The following is a 20,726-nucleotide window of genomic DNA, read 5'->3' on the forward strand; positions in this document are numbered from 1 at the left end:
TAGTGGTTTAAAAATAGGCAAGTCCATGTTTCTCCAACATGTGATAGGAACACATCATTCTGCCACAGCCTGAGCTTGTAAAGGCTGTCACCAGCTGGCCTTCTTGGTCTGAAGGAGAGCATTTCTGTGTTCATCACACACAGCCCATCCATACCATAACTTGGGCTACACAAAAGGAATGATAGAGCAGCCAGGAGGCCACAAACACCCATAAAGACAGCCTTGACTGTGGCAATCTTCAGGCTGCCTGATTTGTTCCACTGGATTCCTTCATGAGAACTCTGTTGCCAAAGGCTGTGACTAAATAACACCTGGCACAGAGAAGGAACATTTGCCAAGCTCAACAACCAGGATTCTTTTCATTGTTTACTGAGATACCTCAGCCTACAAAAATAGGTTCCCATTTTTAACAGGACAAAAAGAACATAGGAGGCAATTCCTGAGAATGCCAGGGCAAAGCAGGCTACAACCTTTCACTGTAAGTGTTAATACATCCACAGAAGCATCTTCAGAGCTTCTTCATGAAAGAGGAGACCATGTTATTTGGCTATCTGAAAACATTTTACATACTTAGGCTCAAAGGCAGAGTGAAATACTGAAGGAATCATTAACTGCCCCTTTCTAACATATTCTCACTTCATCCCACCAAACTGGCTCCCTTGCACTGCAAGTGAAAGGGATAAGTATCACAAGCCAGAACCCTCCAGCATTAAGAGCCAGAGAAGGTTTGGTGAGAAATAGGCTCTGGGTCTCAAGAACCTCAAGGCAATTTCTTGCTTTCTTCTTTACAGGAACAGTTCTACTCCCCCATAACATCTTCTTGGGAGTCACACAGATTCTGGCAAAACAGATGTCAGCTTCACCTTAGGAAGGCAAATCAAACATAAAAACAGAGTGAATTTCAGCAGAAAAAGAGTTCAAGGTGTATACCTCTTGAAAAAGTACCATGTCTCCTCTTGAGCACATATTTACTTTGAGGTTCTCTGATGATTTATGCTCCTCCCCAATACATCTTTGCACTGTGTCCCCTCCACAGGCTTATTTTTTGGTGTGGGTTTTTTTTTTTGTTTTTTTTTGGTTTTTTTTTTTTTTTTTTTCTGTCCTTCCTTCCCCTAATCCTATCCCCCTTCAAGGTCATTTTGGCCTGATAGAAGTCAGGAACAGGTATGTGAAGAAGCTGTTTGGCTTCATAGTCCTGCAAGAGAGCTACAATGGCCTGACTGCTCTTTGTCTCTTTAAAAATCAGAGAGAAGAATGACCTTTCTGGTCAGTTTTGCTCTGACAGACCAAAGTGTCAGAGAAGCCAGTGTAATTGCATACTCCTATTTCATTTTTAGGGGTTCATAATTTGTAAATACTGGAAGAACACCTAATCCAGCCAAAATCCAGGAACACCAACTATGTTGCTTACTGGCCTACAGAAACAAATCATTAGCACTTGCCATGGACATCCTCTTCTGGAAAGAAAGTATGTTTTGTTCAGCTGTTAACATTGTATCAGTAGCGAGAGATCTCAATTGGAAATCTGCTTCCTGTTAGCTCATTCCATGAGCTTCAGTAAGTTACTTTTTTAAAGAAAAATAATACATGAAACCAAAACCCAAAACTTCAAACAAACAACAAACCTGTACATGAGAAAATTCATTAACTTGCAGCAAATGCTGTTATGGAAAACATATCATGTCATAGATTAAACAAAATTTCCCCTTCCAAGTACCATAATAAAAATGTACAGGAAAGTATTTATGGATTACAAACATATGTAAGAATTAGATTGCTCCCTCTGTTTCTTCACTTAAGAAGAACATTCATGTGGTTCCTAAGTGTATTTCTGTACACTTGTCCTGAATTTTAGTTAGAACAAACTCGTGGCAAGTCTGATGCAAGATGAAGGCTCAGACGTTCCATTTCCCCAAAATCAGAAATGCAGTTACACAGCTCCTACAGTGCTCTGCTACAGGATCTTCCTTTGTTTGTTTTATATTCAGCAGACTAAATTGCCTTGCGTCTTCCTCCAGGAAGTTCCTATATATCAGAGGCAGCATTTAAGCAACCAAGCTTACTTATTTAACCTGAAACTCATCACAGCAGTCCCACTTCTATCAATAGCATTTTCACACTACTTCATCCATAACTTAGCTGCAGGACCAGTTAGTTCACCATTTCCATGCTATTAGTTAGCAATTACTTTCACCTCCTCAGCAGAACAAGATTGTGGAGCCTGAGGTCTCACACAGCCTCTCTAACTGCAAGTCCAGTCCCAGAAAGGCTGGAGTAGCCAGTTCTGTCACTGCTTCAGACCCCAATCCTCCTCCTGCTTGGATTAGCAAAGCCCCACTGACATGAGTGCTTCTGATTTTAACAGAAGTGCACATGATATTCTACAAGCTCTCACTCCTGCAGTCTCCACTTCTGATTATGAAAAGCCCTTCTGACTGAAGAAAAGTCCTTGAAAATACAAAGCAGATGTGCTGCAGAGGTTTAATCTAGAAAGCACTGAGAAGCACATAGCAACACTCAGATGTACATGATTTTGAAGTCAATTTAATATTTTGGGGTAGTTCCACCTCTTCAATTTTTCCCTGTATTTTAAAAGCAGACAATATTAAATTGCCCTGTTCTGAAGAAGTTTGTGGGAAAGGGAAAGAACTTGAGCCAGAAGAACCAAACAAGGAAAATTGAAGGAAGCAAAACCCAAAGTTTCCATAGTACCTCTTTTCAATTTGTCTGAAAGTTATTAAAAAGTTTCTAAGAATGTTGTTGATGTGCCAAGGTTTTGAATCTCACTTTAAGGTACAAGTGACCACCCTATATTTAAAGCAAAATACACATTATTGACACATTTTCAGAAAACATTTCTTACACGTTTTCTGTACATTTGCATCTTCTCAGAACATGAAAATTTTCAAAGGTTACCATGCCGTTATTTTTCCTCCAATTTTCTGCCTGCCTCTTAAATGGATTTTTTAAAGTCACTAATGTTATAAATAGAAGAAATCTAATTATTTCACTGTAGCTTATTATGAATGTTTCTGTATGTCACAATATTCCCTGTATCACTGCAACAGAAACTGTCAAAGATCACTCCAGACTGAAAAAGCCAAGGACTGCAGACCAAGGCATGAAAGCAGAGTACTGCATCCTGCAATTCCAAACAGCAGGTACCACTATCATGCCTGGCTTTAGGAAAGGCTCTCTTCCTCTCCTTCTTGATCCATTAATCCACATAGATGTTATGAATGGAGACATCTGTCTATTGACAATGTATCTGGATGTCAGAACCTGCATACAGCTATGGTGAATGCAGTCAATTTTTCTTCTTGACAATTTCCAAAACCCTTCACTGACATTCCACTTAATAAAAGTGGTGTCACTAATAAAAGAAGAGATAGCATTTTCCACTCAACATCTGAACCCTTGCTTCTGTTTATCTTGAGAAGATTCTGTAAACAAAACCAACCAGGACACACAGAAATGCTAGACATCCCTTTGTGCTACTAATACCACAAACTCATTTTTGACTTACCATAGATTCACTGATTAAGAGGAGGAGAAGAGCCTCTTCTACGTTGTCTTGAGGGCAGTACACACTGAAAGACAGAATACATTTTTCTGAGGAAGGTCAAGAGTTATCCTGTCAGCCTCTTTCTCATTTCACAAGAGATGCGGTAACTTGAAACATCTCATGCATAATTCATTCGCTAGGCAATACTTTCTTTGCAGGTTCACACAATTAAAACCTCTGCAATATATCTTAGATGAGCTACACTAAACCCTAAACAGATTATTTCAATTTCATAGCAAAGACAGCTCTTTGGTTGGACTTTCTTCTTCCTGGGGGGGGGAAATCACACCAAGTTTAATGTTTTATCTTTCCAGCAGACTTTTTAGTGGGAAGTTGAAAAACAAGAAGGCACAAAACTACTACTTAAATCAGTAGTACCAAAGAGTGTTCAAATACATTCCTTCCTCCTTCCAATAAAGTGAAGTAAAAATTAACACTTACTTCTCTTCTGAGTACAGCTCAGGCCTCCGACAAAGAAGATTGCTGACATAAAACTGATATTCCTTGTTCATGAACTCAGGAAGCGGATCAGATAAAGGGCTCCAGTAACAGTCTTCACTGAGGGAATGGAGAAGTACTTGGGCTAACTGTTTGGCTGCAGTCTAGAGATCAGTAGAGAAAAAGGCATAGAACAGTGAAGCTTTCTCCAACACAAAAGATTCACCTCTCACCATGTTCCACCTCGGGAAGGAGATGTACCAGCACAACAGTACCACTTTTCAGAAAGCTTGAGTAGCAAAATCAGCTGCTAAGGGTCAGTTTCTTCTCTCCTGAGAAAAGACCAAACTTCTGCATTTACATTGTCTTGTTGCAATGCTCTAGAAAAAAAGTTATCAAAAAGGCCTGACAGCAAAGGATGCTTTGGTGAACAAGGACAACTGACTGCCACATGGACTGCTGAAACAATATCACAATAGTTACTATAAAGGAGTATGATGACACTACATTGTGTTCTCAGCCTCAGAATTTTGTACACAAGTCTCAGGATCAAAGGCGACTCTTGTGTTAAGTTTAAAAGATGAACCTTTAATCTGTTACTATCACTCTCCCTTGTAGACTCTTATAGTTTCATCTTAGTACTGCTTCTCTCTTTCTGTTGCAATAAAGAGGGAGGAAAAAAGATGCTTAGGAACTTTATAGTGAGACAGCAACATCACAGGGACTTTTTTTATGATCAAGCAGCTGAAGATCCTTAAACAGTTGCTTTCCACTTTATACGCACAGCTGGCAAACTGGGCCCAAAAGGAGGCAAGTTAACTTCACTTAGCAAAACCATCTTTGACCTTTCCCCTTGTCTGATACCCATCAAATCTCTAATTTCTTGCACTGTAAATAGATAAGCCTGCAAACAAGCTCAGAGACATCAAAATGGCTGGTGTCTTCTGTGAATTCTAAGCAGCACACCACTCTATGCTGTAAAGTAAATACTGCACAAAACAGAGGGCAGCCTGAAACTTCAGCCCTTCTGTCCTAATACTTGCAAATAGTACTTTGTAACATCTCTGACTATTGAATATGTATTTTATATGAAATTTACACTGTGAGATGCGTTATGAGCCCACCAAGAGTAATTTTCATTTAAATACCAGGACAGGTATGTTATATATGTCATACCTCAACATCTATGGGATCAAATAAACCACACTGAGGTTAAAGTTCCTATTATCAACTTCAGAAAAATAATTTGGTTTGATGCAAGGCTCTTGATTTTCATCCACCTCACCAGACATGAATTCACTGAATTAGTCTAAAATGCAACCACAGTAGCATGCACTACCTCTTAAACATCATTAAGGGAGGCTTCAGAGGTGACAGTGATCTGAGTGTACGACGGTGTCTCAAAGAAATGTCATCAGGTAATACTCCCTGGAAACCCCAAGACCTTCCATGTCCTGCTACTGACAAGTTACAGAAAGCCATCTCTCTCTAACTGAGCTTTTCTATGCTTTTTATAGCAAGTAACTATGAGCAAAATGGCCTAGGGCCCTGCAACATTAGCCAGTATCATTTTATCATCTCAGTGTATAATTATTTAGTCAGTTTTATCCTGAGGAGTCAACTCTCCTATATTTTTTTTCCTACAGTCTTAGAGGGGAAGGAAAATAATTTGCCAGCAATGCAAAGATCTCTACTGGTTCACACAGGAGTACAGTTTGTGGTAAGTCATTCAGAAGGCAAGCAACAAATACTTCTAGTGTCTTTCATTTTAACATACAGTACAGTAGCTGTGTAAATTAGTTTCACTCTTATTTTGAGTAAGACCAAACAAACCAGAACAGGCCAAGACTCTGATTTATGTTATTACTGCCTTTGGCTAAAAAAAGCATCATTATGCTTGAAGAACACTGTGATCCCACAAATTAGGGGGAAAAAAATCATGTGTTTTACTTTCATGCTTGAAAAACTTGTTTAATTAAGCACATTCCTCCCTTTGCCTTCTTGATGGTGCTTTACAAATAAATAAGAAAATGGAAATGTAACTTCTAAATCCCAGGAAAAGCTATTGAATGAACACCTTGAGAGCTCTCCTAAGAGATAAATCCCCCAGGGGTGCTGTACAGCTGTCCTCAGTTGCACAGGGACAGGAGCAATTGAGCCATGTTCTGTCACAGTCTAGGAGCAGCAGATGGTTAGACTCATTTCAACAAAATTATAAAACAGGCGAGCACAAAAATATCACTGAACTCTGATCTCAGCTTGGAAATGGATGCAGCCATTTGAGTGGACAATTATTTAAGTCATCTCTTCTAATCTTCTGCACAAGCTTCCACATGCATCTGTATTCTCAAAAACACTACGCAAATCCATGCTCACTTCCCCAATCAACTTCTCTGGAATGACACAAACCACAAAGCAGAATCAAGTACAAGTTTAGCTGTCAGAGTATCAATGCTCTAAGGGCTGCAAAGCTTTCATTCCCAAGACACTTATTCTGCAAGCTGTTGACCTTGTCACCTCCTGAGTAACTTCAGGACAAGATGTCTCCAAGGGAAGACAGGGAAGAACCAGTTAAAGATCTAAGAAGTTAAACAGGCATTTAAGTAATTCTTTACCTGAGACATTCAGGATAAAAAGATGCAAAGATGCAGACTGCCAACACCAAAAAGAAAAATTTAAAGCAATTAGAATCACTCTGTACTTTATTGAAGAGAGTTTTACAGAAGGAACACTGAAAGACAGTCCAAAAAACACTGCTTGTTGCAAGAGACAGAAGTACTTAATGCTTCCACATGTTAATGCAGAAAGGTGTGCACGCACACTGAAATTGAGAAAGAAAACAAGACAGCATCGCAGGAGGACAGCACTGTCAAACTAATAACATCTCTGTTTCTACTAGGGCTAGAAAATGCAATGAAATAAAAAAAAACCCAAAAAAACCCAACAACAAACAAAAACCAAACCAAAACAAAAACTCCAAAACAAACAAACAAAAACCACAACAAAAGTAACCAATATGGCCAGGTCTGAAAGCTTGGAGGTTTCAATAGGGCAGGTCTTTAAATTAAGGGGATCACTTGACATATCACCTCCTAAAGTTAAAAAAAAAAAAAAAAAAAAAAAAAAAAAAAAAAAAAAAAAAAAAAAAAAAGCTAGCAATCAATCAAGTGAGGACAGATACATTTTTGTGCTACAGCACTGGTCAATCAAGAGAATTCCTGCATACCAGACTGCCCCACCCTCCCATTTCTCATTCCCTTACCATTTTGAAGGTCTGAGTAGCTTTTGTTTCTACTGTCCGTAGTATTTCTCGCAGACTTCTCAATCCTTTCACAATATTTCTACAGGGAAGACACAAAAAGAAAAACCAAAAAAAAAAAAAAAAAAAAACCCAAGATCAGCACACTGGAAACAGAATATTTTTATGATGTGCCAAAGCTCAGCAACACACCTAAAGTTCAAACAGCTCATGCAACAGTCACTAACGCTGAGTGTGCAGTAGCAGGACAAGTCACTCTGAGGCACAGACAGGACAATGGCACAGAGCAAGGCAGCGACTGTAGCATTGCCTACTCCAGATGGCTTCCTAAGAGAAGATCACATTCACATTTGATGAACAGAGGGGACATTTGGAAGCCTTTCATAGCTCATATTTATAAAGCAGATGCTGCTCCTCAAAAGCATCCACATCTCCTCTTCATACACACAGATTGTACTTGTTTGAATTATACTGAGCTTACGTGATGCTTTTAAATGACGATTTCTTTTAGGTGGTGCTTAAATGCCTTGTGTCTGGTGCTCCAGGCATATGATGAAATTACAGTGGTTTAAACAGTTTATTATCAGGCAGCTAAGTTGCAGTAACTGTCTGCAAGCACAGCTTAACCTGCAATAAGAAGGTTAGACTAAAAAAAAAAATTTTTTAAAAATCACATTACTCTGCATACACCATGAGCAATTAAAGCTGACTAGTTGCCAAATGCTATCTTAACCATGTCTGTGCATTCAGAGAGATGCAGAGAGGAAAGATTAAACACTGGACATATCAGTTAACACACTAGGAGCCTATCAGCTGTTCAAGGCTAAGGACATGGCCCCAGCACCACAGTAACTGCAAAATGGTTCAATGCACATTCATTGCAGGGTCAAAGCTACCCAAAGAAATACAAGCTATCGGAAAAGAAGCAATGTTGTACAAGACAATAAAATGAGCAGTTGTACTGGTACATTAACGGTCACTTCAGCTTATCCAGGAGAATTTTCTGGGCAGATGAAACCATGGGCCATGGTTTAGTTGAGATGTTAGGGCTGGGTTGGACTTTATGATCTTGAAGGTCTCTTCCAACCTAGTGATTCTGTGAAATGCTTAGGAACACCTTTAACAGATGGCAGGAGCACAAAATGGGCAGCACAGGAGGAGCACCCAGCACTCCCCACCTCCCAGTCAGGTGCCTGTGTGGTCAGGATCTATCAAAGAGCACCCATTCCTTCCCCTGAGCACTCAACAATACCAGTTCTACAGGACTGAGTATTTGATTTGGCAGCTTTTGTATTCTGAACTTTATCAAACCTTACTGAGCCGTGACAGGAGACAGAGCACACCTGCCAGCATTCTGCAAACACAGGAGTTTGTCTTTCCACTCTGCTGTTCCAAGCCAGGAGACCATCTGAGCACATTTCACTTTGAGCATATGAATTGCTCTGCTTGTAACAACAAGGAACTCACTGTTCCATTAATATCCCTTTATGTACTAAAAGTGCACTTCAGGGATTTTTTTTTTTTTAATTAAGAAGTTAACAAAAAATTAAGAAGTTAACAAAAAAGAAAAGTATGTATTTGGAACAGAAATACATGCTATCTAGGTGACTGGATGAGGATGCTGACACAAAGCCTCTGGCAATCCATGATGAAAAAACTTATCTTACTTAAATTAGAAACTAAACAATCTTGAGCCTCTGCAGGACTTGGATAGAGGACTACCTGGAAATCCCAGGTAATGTTGCCTCAAGCCATGGCATCATAAGTGAACACTAGATCATGGAAATGAAATGAGTTGGAAGAGTCTATAGGCTCCTATTGTACTGCTAAAAGGCCAGAAAAAGAAATGAGGAGAAGGAGGAAATGGAAAAGGACATGATCGTTAAACTACCTTGGTTTTAGTTTTAGCCACAGTAATGGTCAGAGCATCATTTGAAAAAAACATGATGAAGAGCAGTTTAGGATTCAGTTACAGCTAACCTAATAAAAATGAACATGGACAATCATGGGCACAAACTGTGACAAAGAGCAACTTGAGAGTCCAGTCAGTCCAGCTTGGCATAAAAATACGCTTTGTGCATGTACCCTTTACTATAGATTAATTACCAGTCCATGAATCAAAGCAGTCATATCAGAGTTATATCATATAGTTTGCTTAACACTACATAAAATTTTAAGACACAAGGAAATTTTCTATGCAAATTGCTGGGAAAAATACTGGCAATAAAGGAGTGGACTGTAGACACAGAGGTCTGCAAAGACAGTCCCCCAACAACATGATCACCAGCAGATCATGTTCTTATCCCCACTCATTTACTGCTAAAACAAAGAGTTGCTGACAGATAGAACAGACCATCTTGAGATAATTACGTGGCAGTTTGCATCGTCACCTCTCCAGAGTAAAGTAGTACCCAAAGCACAGAATAGTAGCAACACCACTGCCTCTGCCCACTTCCTTTTGCATCTTTGCACCTCACCCAGATTTCTAACAAACCATACTCCCTCCTTAAACAGCTGTTCATGCACAGACACAAGAAGAAAAGGCAGAAAGAAATGAGCCTAATATTCATACATCTTCACTACAAAAAAAACCAAAACAATCCAACCAAAACCCAAAATATAGTGCAGATAACATGAAGACAACTGCCTGCCTCTTACAGTATGACAGCATCTGCCTTCCTACGTTCTAGCATCAACATTCCTCACTGGAGGACCAAAATAAAGCTTTCTTGGGTTGCAGCATGGCGAAAAACTGCAGGAAATGCATCTTCAGCGACACAATGTTTTTACATGGCATCTCATTAAAAGCATCTGTGACTTCTACAGCTGTGAGACTGGCTGGTCCTTACAGCTGGAAGTTCAATGCCTGAAGGGGAGACTGGACCTTTCTCTGATATTGGTGTCTTCTTTCCACTGCACACTGCAAGAGAAAAGGGCATTCCTGACCACACTCGGAGAAGAGCACATCTGATCCTGCCAGCAGGAACAAAAGCGTAACAACAGCACTTGTATCCCTCAGCTCTTCTGCCTGTTGAGATAAGAATAAAGCACTCACTATTCCTTTAGTACACATGTAGCACTGGGGAAGGACATCCCACCTGATAGAACCTGCCTCCTGACAGCTTGAGCAGCCATCATTCACATCTTATTTCCTACCTGAACACGCTGGAAGCAATAAAGGAAACAAAAGCATTTCTCTGAGCTGCTCAGTATCAGGTGGAGTAATCTGTTATATTCATGAAGCATCCTGAAAAGCTTCTCATATCCCTCCCCTTCCCCTAATATATCCCAATGCTACTTATGCCCTCTCGTGGCAGAAACCACACAGTCTCAGCTGCGGGAGTGGACAAATTGCCACGTCCCACCAAGCTCCTTTTATCCCAGCGAGCCTTCTAACCCTGCCTGATGTTTCTCACTTGCACCGCAAGAGGTTAGGAGCCCGTGGGATTCCACTCCTATCCCAGCTGCAGGAGCTCCATTGCTCTTTCATCAGGAGACAGTTACGGAGAACATTTTGCCGCTATTGCAGCAATTCAGCTTATAATCAAAGCACAAGCTTAATTCACACATGTATTTTGCTTCAAACTGTTTTCTTGTAGAGATTTTTGTGGCTTGTTTTCGTTTGGGATTTGATATTTGTTTTTAAGGCTATCATTAAAATAATATGGGAAGGAAGCACGCAGGGTAGTAACAGCCAAAATATCCCACTAGATCTAAGGAACTCATCACTGATGAAGACTGAATTTACAATGTTGCTGAATAAAATGAACATGAGTTTGATATTCAAAGGTGCCTGGAGGACATCAGTGCCATATGTTCTAAATGGAATTTTATTTTACTACATAGTTAATGAGCTTACTGGCAAGACCTGAGCTTTTTGTTTGCCATGAGAAGGGCAGAAGGTTAGGAAAGCACATACTGTGCCCCAGCTGGCCAACCCCCAGATCACCTGGGAAAACCACATAGCAAGCAGATACTGAGAGCATGCTTTACAAGTTCATACTTTGCTTTATGCATAAACTTGACTACAGGGGTCATTTTACAACATCTGAGCTTTGTGTTTTTGTAAGCCTCCAGGTGAAAACAAGGCTTACCTGAAGGCACATCACCTGGATATGCTTACAGGTACCTCTTTGCTCTACATGCATGGAGAACAGTGGCTATTTGCAGTTGCATTTAAAGTCATCCTTAGGGGATAAAAAGGTAGCAAAACAGCCCTAAACAAGATGCTACCCTCCTTCTCCAGCAGAGTCAAAAAATGGTATCAGCTTTCTACAGAAGGATTTAAGCTGATTTTTGCTGGGATTTTTTTCCTAGTTTTGTTCTTTTCAATCTTCTCTGTTTGTTTTGGTTTGGTTTTTTTTCTTTCATTTCCATTCTACTCAGCAGGAAAAGAAGTGAAGAAAATGAGAGATACTTCACTGGAAGTGAAGGCAAAAAAGCCAAAATTAAATATTTTTGAAGATAGTTTTCAGTGAGGAACCCAGTATCTGTCCCCTTGATACTAAATGGGATAACATGGTGCAAGAATAGGCCTAAGGAATGATAGATTCTTACCAGTACTGTTTACAGATGCTGAAGAGACACTCTCTGACATGACAAAATCTCTCCATTGGATAACCAGAGTTAATTATGTTTTGAAGACATGGCCTAGTTTAGGAAACAGCATGTCCTCACCAATGGCCTTTGGAAATGGACATTTACAGTGTCTTTTCTGCTGATTTGAAAAGGTTTTTCACTGTAGGCTTGTAGCTATTAAGTCCTCCTGCCCTTGTGAAGTTCATTGGGAGCTGTATTTCAGAGGCATAATAAATACCCTGGAGCAGCACTGTTCCTGCACACATTCTCCATAGCAAAACCACAGATTTGGGGCATTGATTAGGGTATTTAAGACCTTAGACAAACAAACAAGTAAATTAAAGAAACTACCTGTAAGACTTTACTGAACTCTAAACCAGTTCCTGTGGCTGAAAATTTTAAGGGCACACATCAGTGTAAATTCCACTTTCTCTTTACAGTCAAACTCCCCTTGTCTCCACAGGAAGCAAAGCTGAGTCAATTCAAGAGCATTGCTCTACCCCACCCTACTTGTAGGTCTGGAAAAATGATGCTTAAGACTTAAAAAGGACAGAGAGACATGAACAGGAGAAAGGGAAGGACACTGAAGAGGCCTGAGGTGAGCCAGCAGCCAAAAGTCGTAACAGAACAGAAGAAAAAAACTAGTCTTCATCTGAGACAAAGCATGCAATATAATCTAATTTTATTAATATCTGCATCCACCTACCCTTTCTTTAACTGAGTCACGTAGGCACTCTGTAGAGCTGCTTCCAGAAAGTAGGAAAGTTCAAACTCAGAGTAAGTCACATTGCTGCCCTTGATACTCCTTGAATGTGTGTTGTTTAATGTCTGCAAGGAAGAAAAAGAAATATTCAGAAATACAGATAACTGTCAGAACTAGCCAGATCCTCATGAGCCAGTGATATCCTCAACAATAAAATGTTACAGTTATTAGCTGTTCAAAAATGTTATAAAAGCAATTTTAAAATAAATTATACAAATACTTCCACAAGATATTCTGCATGAAGTATGAGTTTTGAAACACCACCCATTACTACTTTCCAACCTTTAATAAAGTAAGTAGAAAGATACATATTAACACCAACAGCTTGGGAAATACCATTCAAACTACAAAGAGCCAGCATGTTGCACAGAAATATCAATCCAATGTTTGAGTAGGTTTATCTAGTTCAATAGAATATAAATATTTTTAAGCGTTAGCAAGGCATCAGGAGTCCTGATGGAAGAATCTTCATCTTTCCTCTATTTTCCTATCAAATCTTTCTTGGTTTTGCTTCCTTACTGGTAACAAGTCACTTCCATTGCTGAAAGTTGCCTCTCTAAAGCAGGGTTCTTCATCCAAGACTGGAGAAGGACTATGAACTTCTACTATGTCTGTCATCAATGCTGCATTTTTGTCTCTCTGTCCAGAGACAACTATGTGAAAGAAAGCTGTAGAGAACTGGGGGTCCGTTTCCTCCCAAGTAACAAGTGACAAGACAGGAGGAAATGGCCTCAAGTTGTGATATAAGGAAAAATTTCTTCACTGAGAGAATAGTCCAGCATTGGAACAAGCTGTCCAGGGAAGTAGTGGAATCACCATCCCTAGAAGTGTTCAAAAATCATGTGGTGTTGGTACCTTACAACATGATTTAGTGGCAAACATGGTAGTGCTGAATGAATCCCTGGCCTCAGTAAACTCAGAGGTCTTTTCCAATCTTACTGATCCTATGATTCTAAGCAAATGAATTACAGGTCAGACCCTTTCCCTTCTTTGCAGACCCAAGTTGTCAGTAAAAAAAATTATGGTGTCCAGCACTGGCAGGAACTCATCCTTCCACAATGGAAGGACAGTAATAGTTTTAATTTAAAGACTATTCATTTTTTTTCTGCAGAGAAACAGAGCAGGCCACTTGTCAGTGGGCTTTCTTAATGAATTTTTATACAGGCACTAAGCTTATTTTTTCTTGTTTCAATGCAATTAAAAACAAAACCTGAAACAGAAACACGCCTTTGCTACTGAGAAGAGTGGTATGTCCTGTAAACTAGACAAAGTCTGCATGTGCCCAGCAAATCAGAGGCACATACTGTCTGCACAGCTCAGTGGAGGGGTCCCAGTATTCATCCTACCAACCACTGGCTAAGCAGTCACTTGCTACTAATCACAGAATGGTTTAGTTTGGAAGGGACCTTAGAAGATAATCCAGCTTCAGCTCGCCTACCATGGGCAGGATCACCTTCCACTATACAGGCAGCTCCAAGCCCCACCCAGCCTGGCCTTGAACACTTCCAGGGATGGAGGATCGAGGTTATAATGATCTAGATTCCTCAAGATTCGCCTGGAAAAGGTGAAACACTGGTAATTAAACTGCTACGGCTGACCCAAAAAGGTTTCTTTCAGCTTATTAGGGATCTCAACAGCCACTGCTGTGTATCATTTACACAGCAGGTACGTAAATGTCTTGAGTTCCTTCATGCCAGCACTTGCCACGCAAAACTCATAGTTCTTCTTCAGTAAGGGCTAAACCAGGGGCGCAGCTTGTGCATATCTGAAATATTTGGTGCTTTACCACAGGCAAAACTTATTTCCAGACCTCATTCTCAGAGGAAACAGAGACCAGCTAAACTGCTATTTTGCAAATAGTTTTACTGAGACACCGCACTCTTTCCAACCTGTTCTCATACACCTTTGCTATGATCACTTGACATGTCTCCATTTTTTTATTTTTGCTGTCAAAACCCTGGAAATTCCATGCAGGCCAGCAGGCAACAGCCCAAGCGCATTTCTTCTTACCTTCTCAAGCTCCTGCAAGTATACCCGGGCAATAACACACGCTCTGTCAAAGCAAGCCATGACCTCCTCCTCCCTTTCACACAGCCGAGCACGTGAGGCAATTGAGTTGGTTGAGCGCTCCAGTGACAAACCTGCAAAATGGCAACATCATCTTTAACCCAAGCCCACCAAGAGCAGTATGGCCATATTACTCTTAATTTACCAGCTGACAGGAAAGCTTTTCCACATGTGGTTTTCCCTCGATTTGATGACTTTCAGACACTACCCCCATGAAAATTCCTACACATGCAAGGCATCCTTGTCATGCTGCTCTAACACACAGGGCCAATGCACACTCCTACCGTGCCTTTCAAACACTTTATGAGGACAGGACACACAACCCCTCAGGTTTCAGCAGAGAAATTAAGGCCTATATTGCCAAAGACAGCTATAGATCATGAGTGCTTCAATTCAGTGCCAGCTTGGCACTGAATTTGATCATTTATAGGCATCTGCTACTTCATTTGAAGCTTTCAATAAGCAGCAGTGTTGAGGGGAAAAAAATAACAAAAAAATCTCTAACTGGAAAATGATACAGAAACAAAGTTGGAAAATCTGAGGCCTCTCTTGGAAAATCTGAGCACATGCAGATTGCTCATGGACACACAGCAAGCTCTTGGCAAGGCACAGGAGACACTTAACCACAAGATGATTCCTTTTCCAAAGAAACAAAAAAACCTCTGGGTTTTGTGCTCCTGAACTTCTTTCTTGCATCAATATCCAACACCACCAACAAACACAGAGTATGTTAATTGAAGATGCACAGATACTGGTCCCTACATTAAAAATTTCTGCTATCAGACCCTTGACTATCATCATAGTATGACATCCTTTATATCCTTAAATCTAATTGGATAGGCTACACATCCATATACCACTTTTACTCGGATTGGTACAGGTTCTTATGCCATACTGGATCTCTACAAGACGCCACTGCTTGAAAACTTGGATATTCACCAATCACAACTGCACTGACGCCCAGTAGCCCAACACGGGTCGCAAAAGATTCAGCACATGCTTTCCAATGAGTTTTATACATAACAATATTCCCTAATAACAATGGCAAATATGTAAGATGTAATATGAAATTCTAGTGTTCCTGACACAGATCCACAGAGGTGACAAAAGAAGAAAAGAATTCAGCTGTTCAGACAACTCTCCAATGAAGAAATTTCAACTGCTGCAGTATGTGGGAAGGGATTTGTGAGGACCCGCCACAGGCACCAGCCATGCTTTCCTGGACTTCCACAGTCCAAGAAGCACAGCACCTCAGTCTGCTCATTCCAGGAGTCTTGGCAACAAACTGCTGTGAGGCAGCAATGGGCAGCCAGGCTCTCCCATGATGTATGATACCCTCTGGGTGCTCCTGCTGGCAGAGCTGAGGTTCCTAGGCAGTCTTAGCTTTGTTTACTTCTAATGTTCAATATTTGTTTTGTCCCCTTGGTTACTCTGTGAGGAGTTTCCCTATCTCGTGTCTTACATTTGAGCCAGATATAAGCAGTTAGTTCAGTGGGTTGAGAAAAGGACTCCCTGGTTCAAGCTTAGGAAGTGGCTCCCCACTCCTTCTGTCCTCTCTGAAGTCAGAAGTACACGGTGGGCTCCCTCAAAGATCTGTATCTTGGAGGAACACACATTCGTACCTTTCACCTCTGAAAATACAGACCGAAGTAGAACAGGAGGACTGAATTTACTTCAAACTGACAAGCTGTGTGGGACAGGGATGACAATCATTTTGCTGCTTTTAACTAATGCCCAATCTGTGTTTTCTTCTTCTTTCTAATGAACACCTTGTACAGCATCCAGATATAACAGATTTTGTCTCTAGTTCATCTATGAAGTCTCTGTCTTTATATCATGGGTTGTTTTTCTATTATTTTGATGCTTCCATTTTCCAACCATGTAACTTTGTAACAAGCGAAGGGAAAAAACATTCTCATTAACTCTCTCTACAGCAAAAGAACAAAACAAAAGTATCCTGTACTACAGTCAGAACAAAACCAAACATTCTTCTTACATCTGTCTCAGTTTTATCTATCTCCGAATTTCTAGTCATTCCCCTTAAATGAAAATAAATTTCAAGAAGTCTGCATTTCAGAATCATTCCCTTTAAGTGCAAAGAAGAGCTGAGGGTCGTGCAAATAAAATCCAGTACAATCCATTGACATTCATATACAAGCAGCATTTAATCAAACTGCAAGAGCCATCCTAACACAGTCTGTATGGGGGTGTTTATCGTGGGAGATGTCACACAGATAGAACAGGCTGATAAAAAGCCATTTACATACATGCTACAGCCCACTGCAAGGAGTTACTATCTCTAAACTCTGACAGGGGGGAGGAAAGAAAGCAGCCTCTGCCAGCATCAGGTACTGACAACAAACATGCCCATCCATGCAAGTCAGAAAAACAGAGCTGGGGCTGGTCAGGGACAGGGGAAGGAACATCTCCAAAAGGACTCTTGCCACAGTAAGTATCCAGCAATACACAGTGTGTTAAAACAGATACTCTGCTGCACTGCACTACTTGTAAAGGGCTAGAAGAAAAAATGACCCACATGATGTGACATTAGTCATGGTTTTCTCTGTAATACTGTATGAACTGACCTGACACCATTCAATTACAAATCTTCTACAGAATCCAAACAGGGCTATTCTTACCTACCACAGAAATGCAATGAAAAGAAAAAAATTAGATCAAGCAGTCTGCAAATCCAGTATACAAGGAGAAGAACAGAAGAAAAACAATGTAAGTTCCCTACTCTTGCAGCCACCAGTTGAGTTCCCACTGTACAAAGCCTCAACAGTAAGATTTGCTTAGGGTACCAGTTGGGTAAGACTTGACAAGGCCTCCAGCACAAAGAGCACAAATTCCACTAACTCTTGTCCATCCTCCAGTTACCAGTACAGAAGAAATTTTGTAGCACAACACACAATTTAAATTCAACTCAGTTTCCACAATATGTCAGAAAGTGCGTTTTACTTCCACACTGTGTTTAGCAAGAAAAATGGAGCTACTGCCAAGACAGAATTAGCTTCCAAGTAAATCATAAGGCTACATGCTTTCTTGTTAGCTAGTTAAGGTAAAGGGACTCAGGTATTTTTCACAATCAGCTGTGATAAGAGAATACCAACTTAAAGCTTATCTATACTAAGATTTTTCTCATATGAATCTGGTGCTGAATTTTAAATAGATACATATCTATATACTGTAGTAGTTTATCATACAGTGCAGACAGTTTTCTGATAAAGTATGGCCCAGGTTCAAGATTTCGAGACATGTTTCCAAATCATCCTTCTTTAAAAGAACAAATTCTACCCACTTCAGAGGAAGTAACTTTCTATGTATAGAAATGCTGCTTTTCTCTCCTGCATAAAGGCAGGGCTTCCATTCACCTCCTCTAGCTTTCCCAATGATTCCTCTCTGGCTTTTCACCTTTCTATAATCTTTGCCCCTTCTTCCCTGCCCCCAAATCTAAGCTGCATTTATGTAAAAAAAACCCCAAATCCTCAAGGTCTGTAAGACATATCACTGAACTAATCTCTTCCTTGAGTTGAAATGCACTGCTCTCATATATGGAAATCTGAAAGGGGAAATTTTATGAAGGCTTATTTCCACTTTCATCTCAGTAGTTCCTTGCCAAGGCAAGACATTGATATCATATAGCTCCAATGCCCTGAGGTGATATTATTACCAGAACTGGAACATCCATGTGCACATGGACATGTCCTATCAGGTTCTCAGCAACACAAATGGGATGAAAATTCACACTGGAAGGAATCCTTCAAGGTCCATGGTCTGACTTTCTACACAAAGAAGAGCTACCTCAGGGTGTTACCCAGCCTGGTAACAGATGGAGACTGCACATGGACTAGAGAGGAGATTAAGGTGGCTTTATTTTCCTATGGTTCATGAGCCAGCTCACCAAAGAGCAGAGCTCCTCCTTCCACATAGGAACAACATACCAATCCTCTCACAGGTTCTTTTGACTTTACTTTTTATGCAGACTTCAAGCTTCCTATACTTGGATGAATTTAGAAAATCAGGAAATAGTGGGTTCATAGTGGGTTCAAGAATTCAGAATCATCACTTTCACCAACAGTGCAAGCCTGCAGCTGCTAAAACCCCATGGCCCAGGAGTATCAGAGCTAACTGCCAAGCTGAAGAAGAGATCAAAGAAAAACAAGTGTGAAGAGCATGAACCCAAACTCCTGTGTTGCATCCCAGTGCTATGTGTTGAATACAGCTATGGCAACCTGAAGCAAGACATCTTAATGTGGATTTTACAGCCCTGCCAACAGCACCAGCCCCATCTGCAGAGTAAGGTTGCACTGTCTGTGCTCCTATACCACACAGACAGGCCAGCCTGGTCAGAAGACAGTGTGATGCTAAGATAAGTGCATGCAATAGCTTTAGTCTGTGTACAGGAAGGTAAGTGATTTGTCTTGAAGGAAGTCATGCATGAAGATACCACATGGCAGCAGCTGCTGCAAGGACACTGGTTTGTGCACACATTCTCATCCTGGAGAATACCAGGTCATTCCGGGTCACTGTCCCCAAGCAGAGGATGCACTTCACTTCTAGCACGTGGACTTCAGTCTAGCACAGAAATGTGGCTGTAGGAAATTAATTAGCATTGAAACAAGACTATTTTTAAGACTTCAAAAATATACTCATGCATGCTGACTAATCAACATTCATCAGAACACTAAACACTTTTCAGAGACAAAATTCAAAAGCACAACGAAACCACTTTAGAGATGGTATTACAACCAGTCTGCCCTGCCACTGAAGGTTTGAATTTAAGAGCACAGTCCTCAAGTAACCTATTCCATTACAGTGTGTTGGAAAGCAAAATAGCCCAAACTTCAACAAGCAGCAGTTGGGATTAGTTAGACATAGGCAAGACCCAGCACCATGCATTATTTCTGCCACAATTCACAGCAGTTTAAATAATTCACAACCTGGTCTTAACACTTATCTCCCCAGCAACTAAGCTATGATTTTTTCAGCAGGGCTCATTTGCAATGCAAATATAAGAGGGGGAAGAAAGGCCTAAAAGCCCTTGATTTTGAACACATTGATTCATATTGCAAGCCCATCAAAGGTGGAGATGAAGAGACAAGTTTCACTGTTCAAGAAAGCCGCATGTACTTCTTTCACTGCTGCTTCCTATTATACAGGACTATAGTAAATTTCTGACAATTTATTACAATCTTGAGGTATTTTTCATGTAAAAGTCTCAAAAGTAGAAAGGTAGAAAATTCCAGTAACCCCACATAAAATTATCTGAAGACCTTTCTAACTATAAGCTGGGAATGAAGCTTAAAATTTAAGCAACCTGTGAAGGCTGCTCAGTTGCATCAATGCAGACAGAACTCAAGCCCTCCTACTCCCCACTTCCCTACTAGATGCAATGAACCAATGCTAACAATGTTACTCCAATTATTTTCAAAGCAAGGACTCTGTTTGGTTAGGCTTGTAATTACAGCTCAAGTTTATTGCTAAAATTAGGACAGGGTTTTGATGGAGTGGCCGTGAAGCCAGAAGGCTGCAAGCACTCCCCTAAGGTGCAACCTCAGTCCCTTGCCCTCAATCAATGCTGCATAGGCTCTGCATCACACTGCATCTCTTATGCGTAGCAGAAATCAGCAACTTGAATCCACAGACACTAATTCCTTGGAGCATATCCAGACCTGCTCAACTGGCTGTTCTTAACCTTCATGGCACGTCTTTTCATCTTTGCTTTAACTATAATACAGTAATCTCCAAAATTCTTTGATCATATTAGGCAAAAAAATATTTGAGCATGCATATCCAACATATGCATATAGTTTTATGCAGACATTGCTTCACAAACTATTTATTATATATTTATGTGTTTATTGTTTCAAAAATACCTGCTAGATAATATGCTACTGACAGCCACCTGTCAGCAGAGAAAAGCCCTGCAAATTCAGAATACTTGACTTTTCTGTAAAAGCAAAAAGGCATAATTCACCTTTAAGTTTGACAACTATTTTAACCATTTTGCCATGCAATAACCACTGAGCTGTGATGTGTGCAGATTTTCATGG

The 20,726-nt window shown here is 40.4% G+C and overlaps 1 protein-coding gene across 2 annotated transcripts in view; it reads right to left on the bottom strand.

Moving 5' to 3' along the window:
- TTC7A (tetratricopeptide repeat domain 7A) overlaps window positions 1–20,726 on the bottom strand; it is a gene marked incomplete at its 5' end in the record, with an annotated part of 177,059 nt that overhangs the window by 141,286 nt on the left and 15,047 nt on the right. For both annotated transcript variants that reach the window (XM_083858288.1, XM_083858287.1), the window contains 5 exons: window positions 3,527–3,590; window positions 4,007–4,167; window positions 7,266–7,344; window positions 12,547–12,668; window positions 14,614–14,744. In XM_083858288.1, coding sequence (XP_083714414.1) covers window positions 3,527–3,590; window positions 4,007–4,167; window positions 7,266–7,344; window positions 12,547–12,668; window positions 14,614–14,673 — 486 coding nt within the window. The remainder of the gene's footprint in view (window positions 1–3,526; window positions 3,591–4,006; window positions 4,168–7,265; window positions 7,345–12,546; window positions 12,669–14,613; window positions 14,745–20,726) is intronic.

The sequence above is a fragment of the Zosterops lateralis genome (assembly GCF_965231275.1).
Source record: "Zosterops lateralis genome assembly, chromosome: 3".
Classification (NCBI taxonomy): Eukaryota; Metazoa; Chordata; class Aves; order Passeriformes; family Zosteropidae; genus Zosterops; species Zosterops lateralis.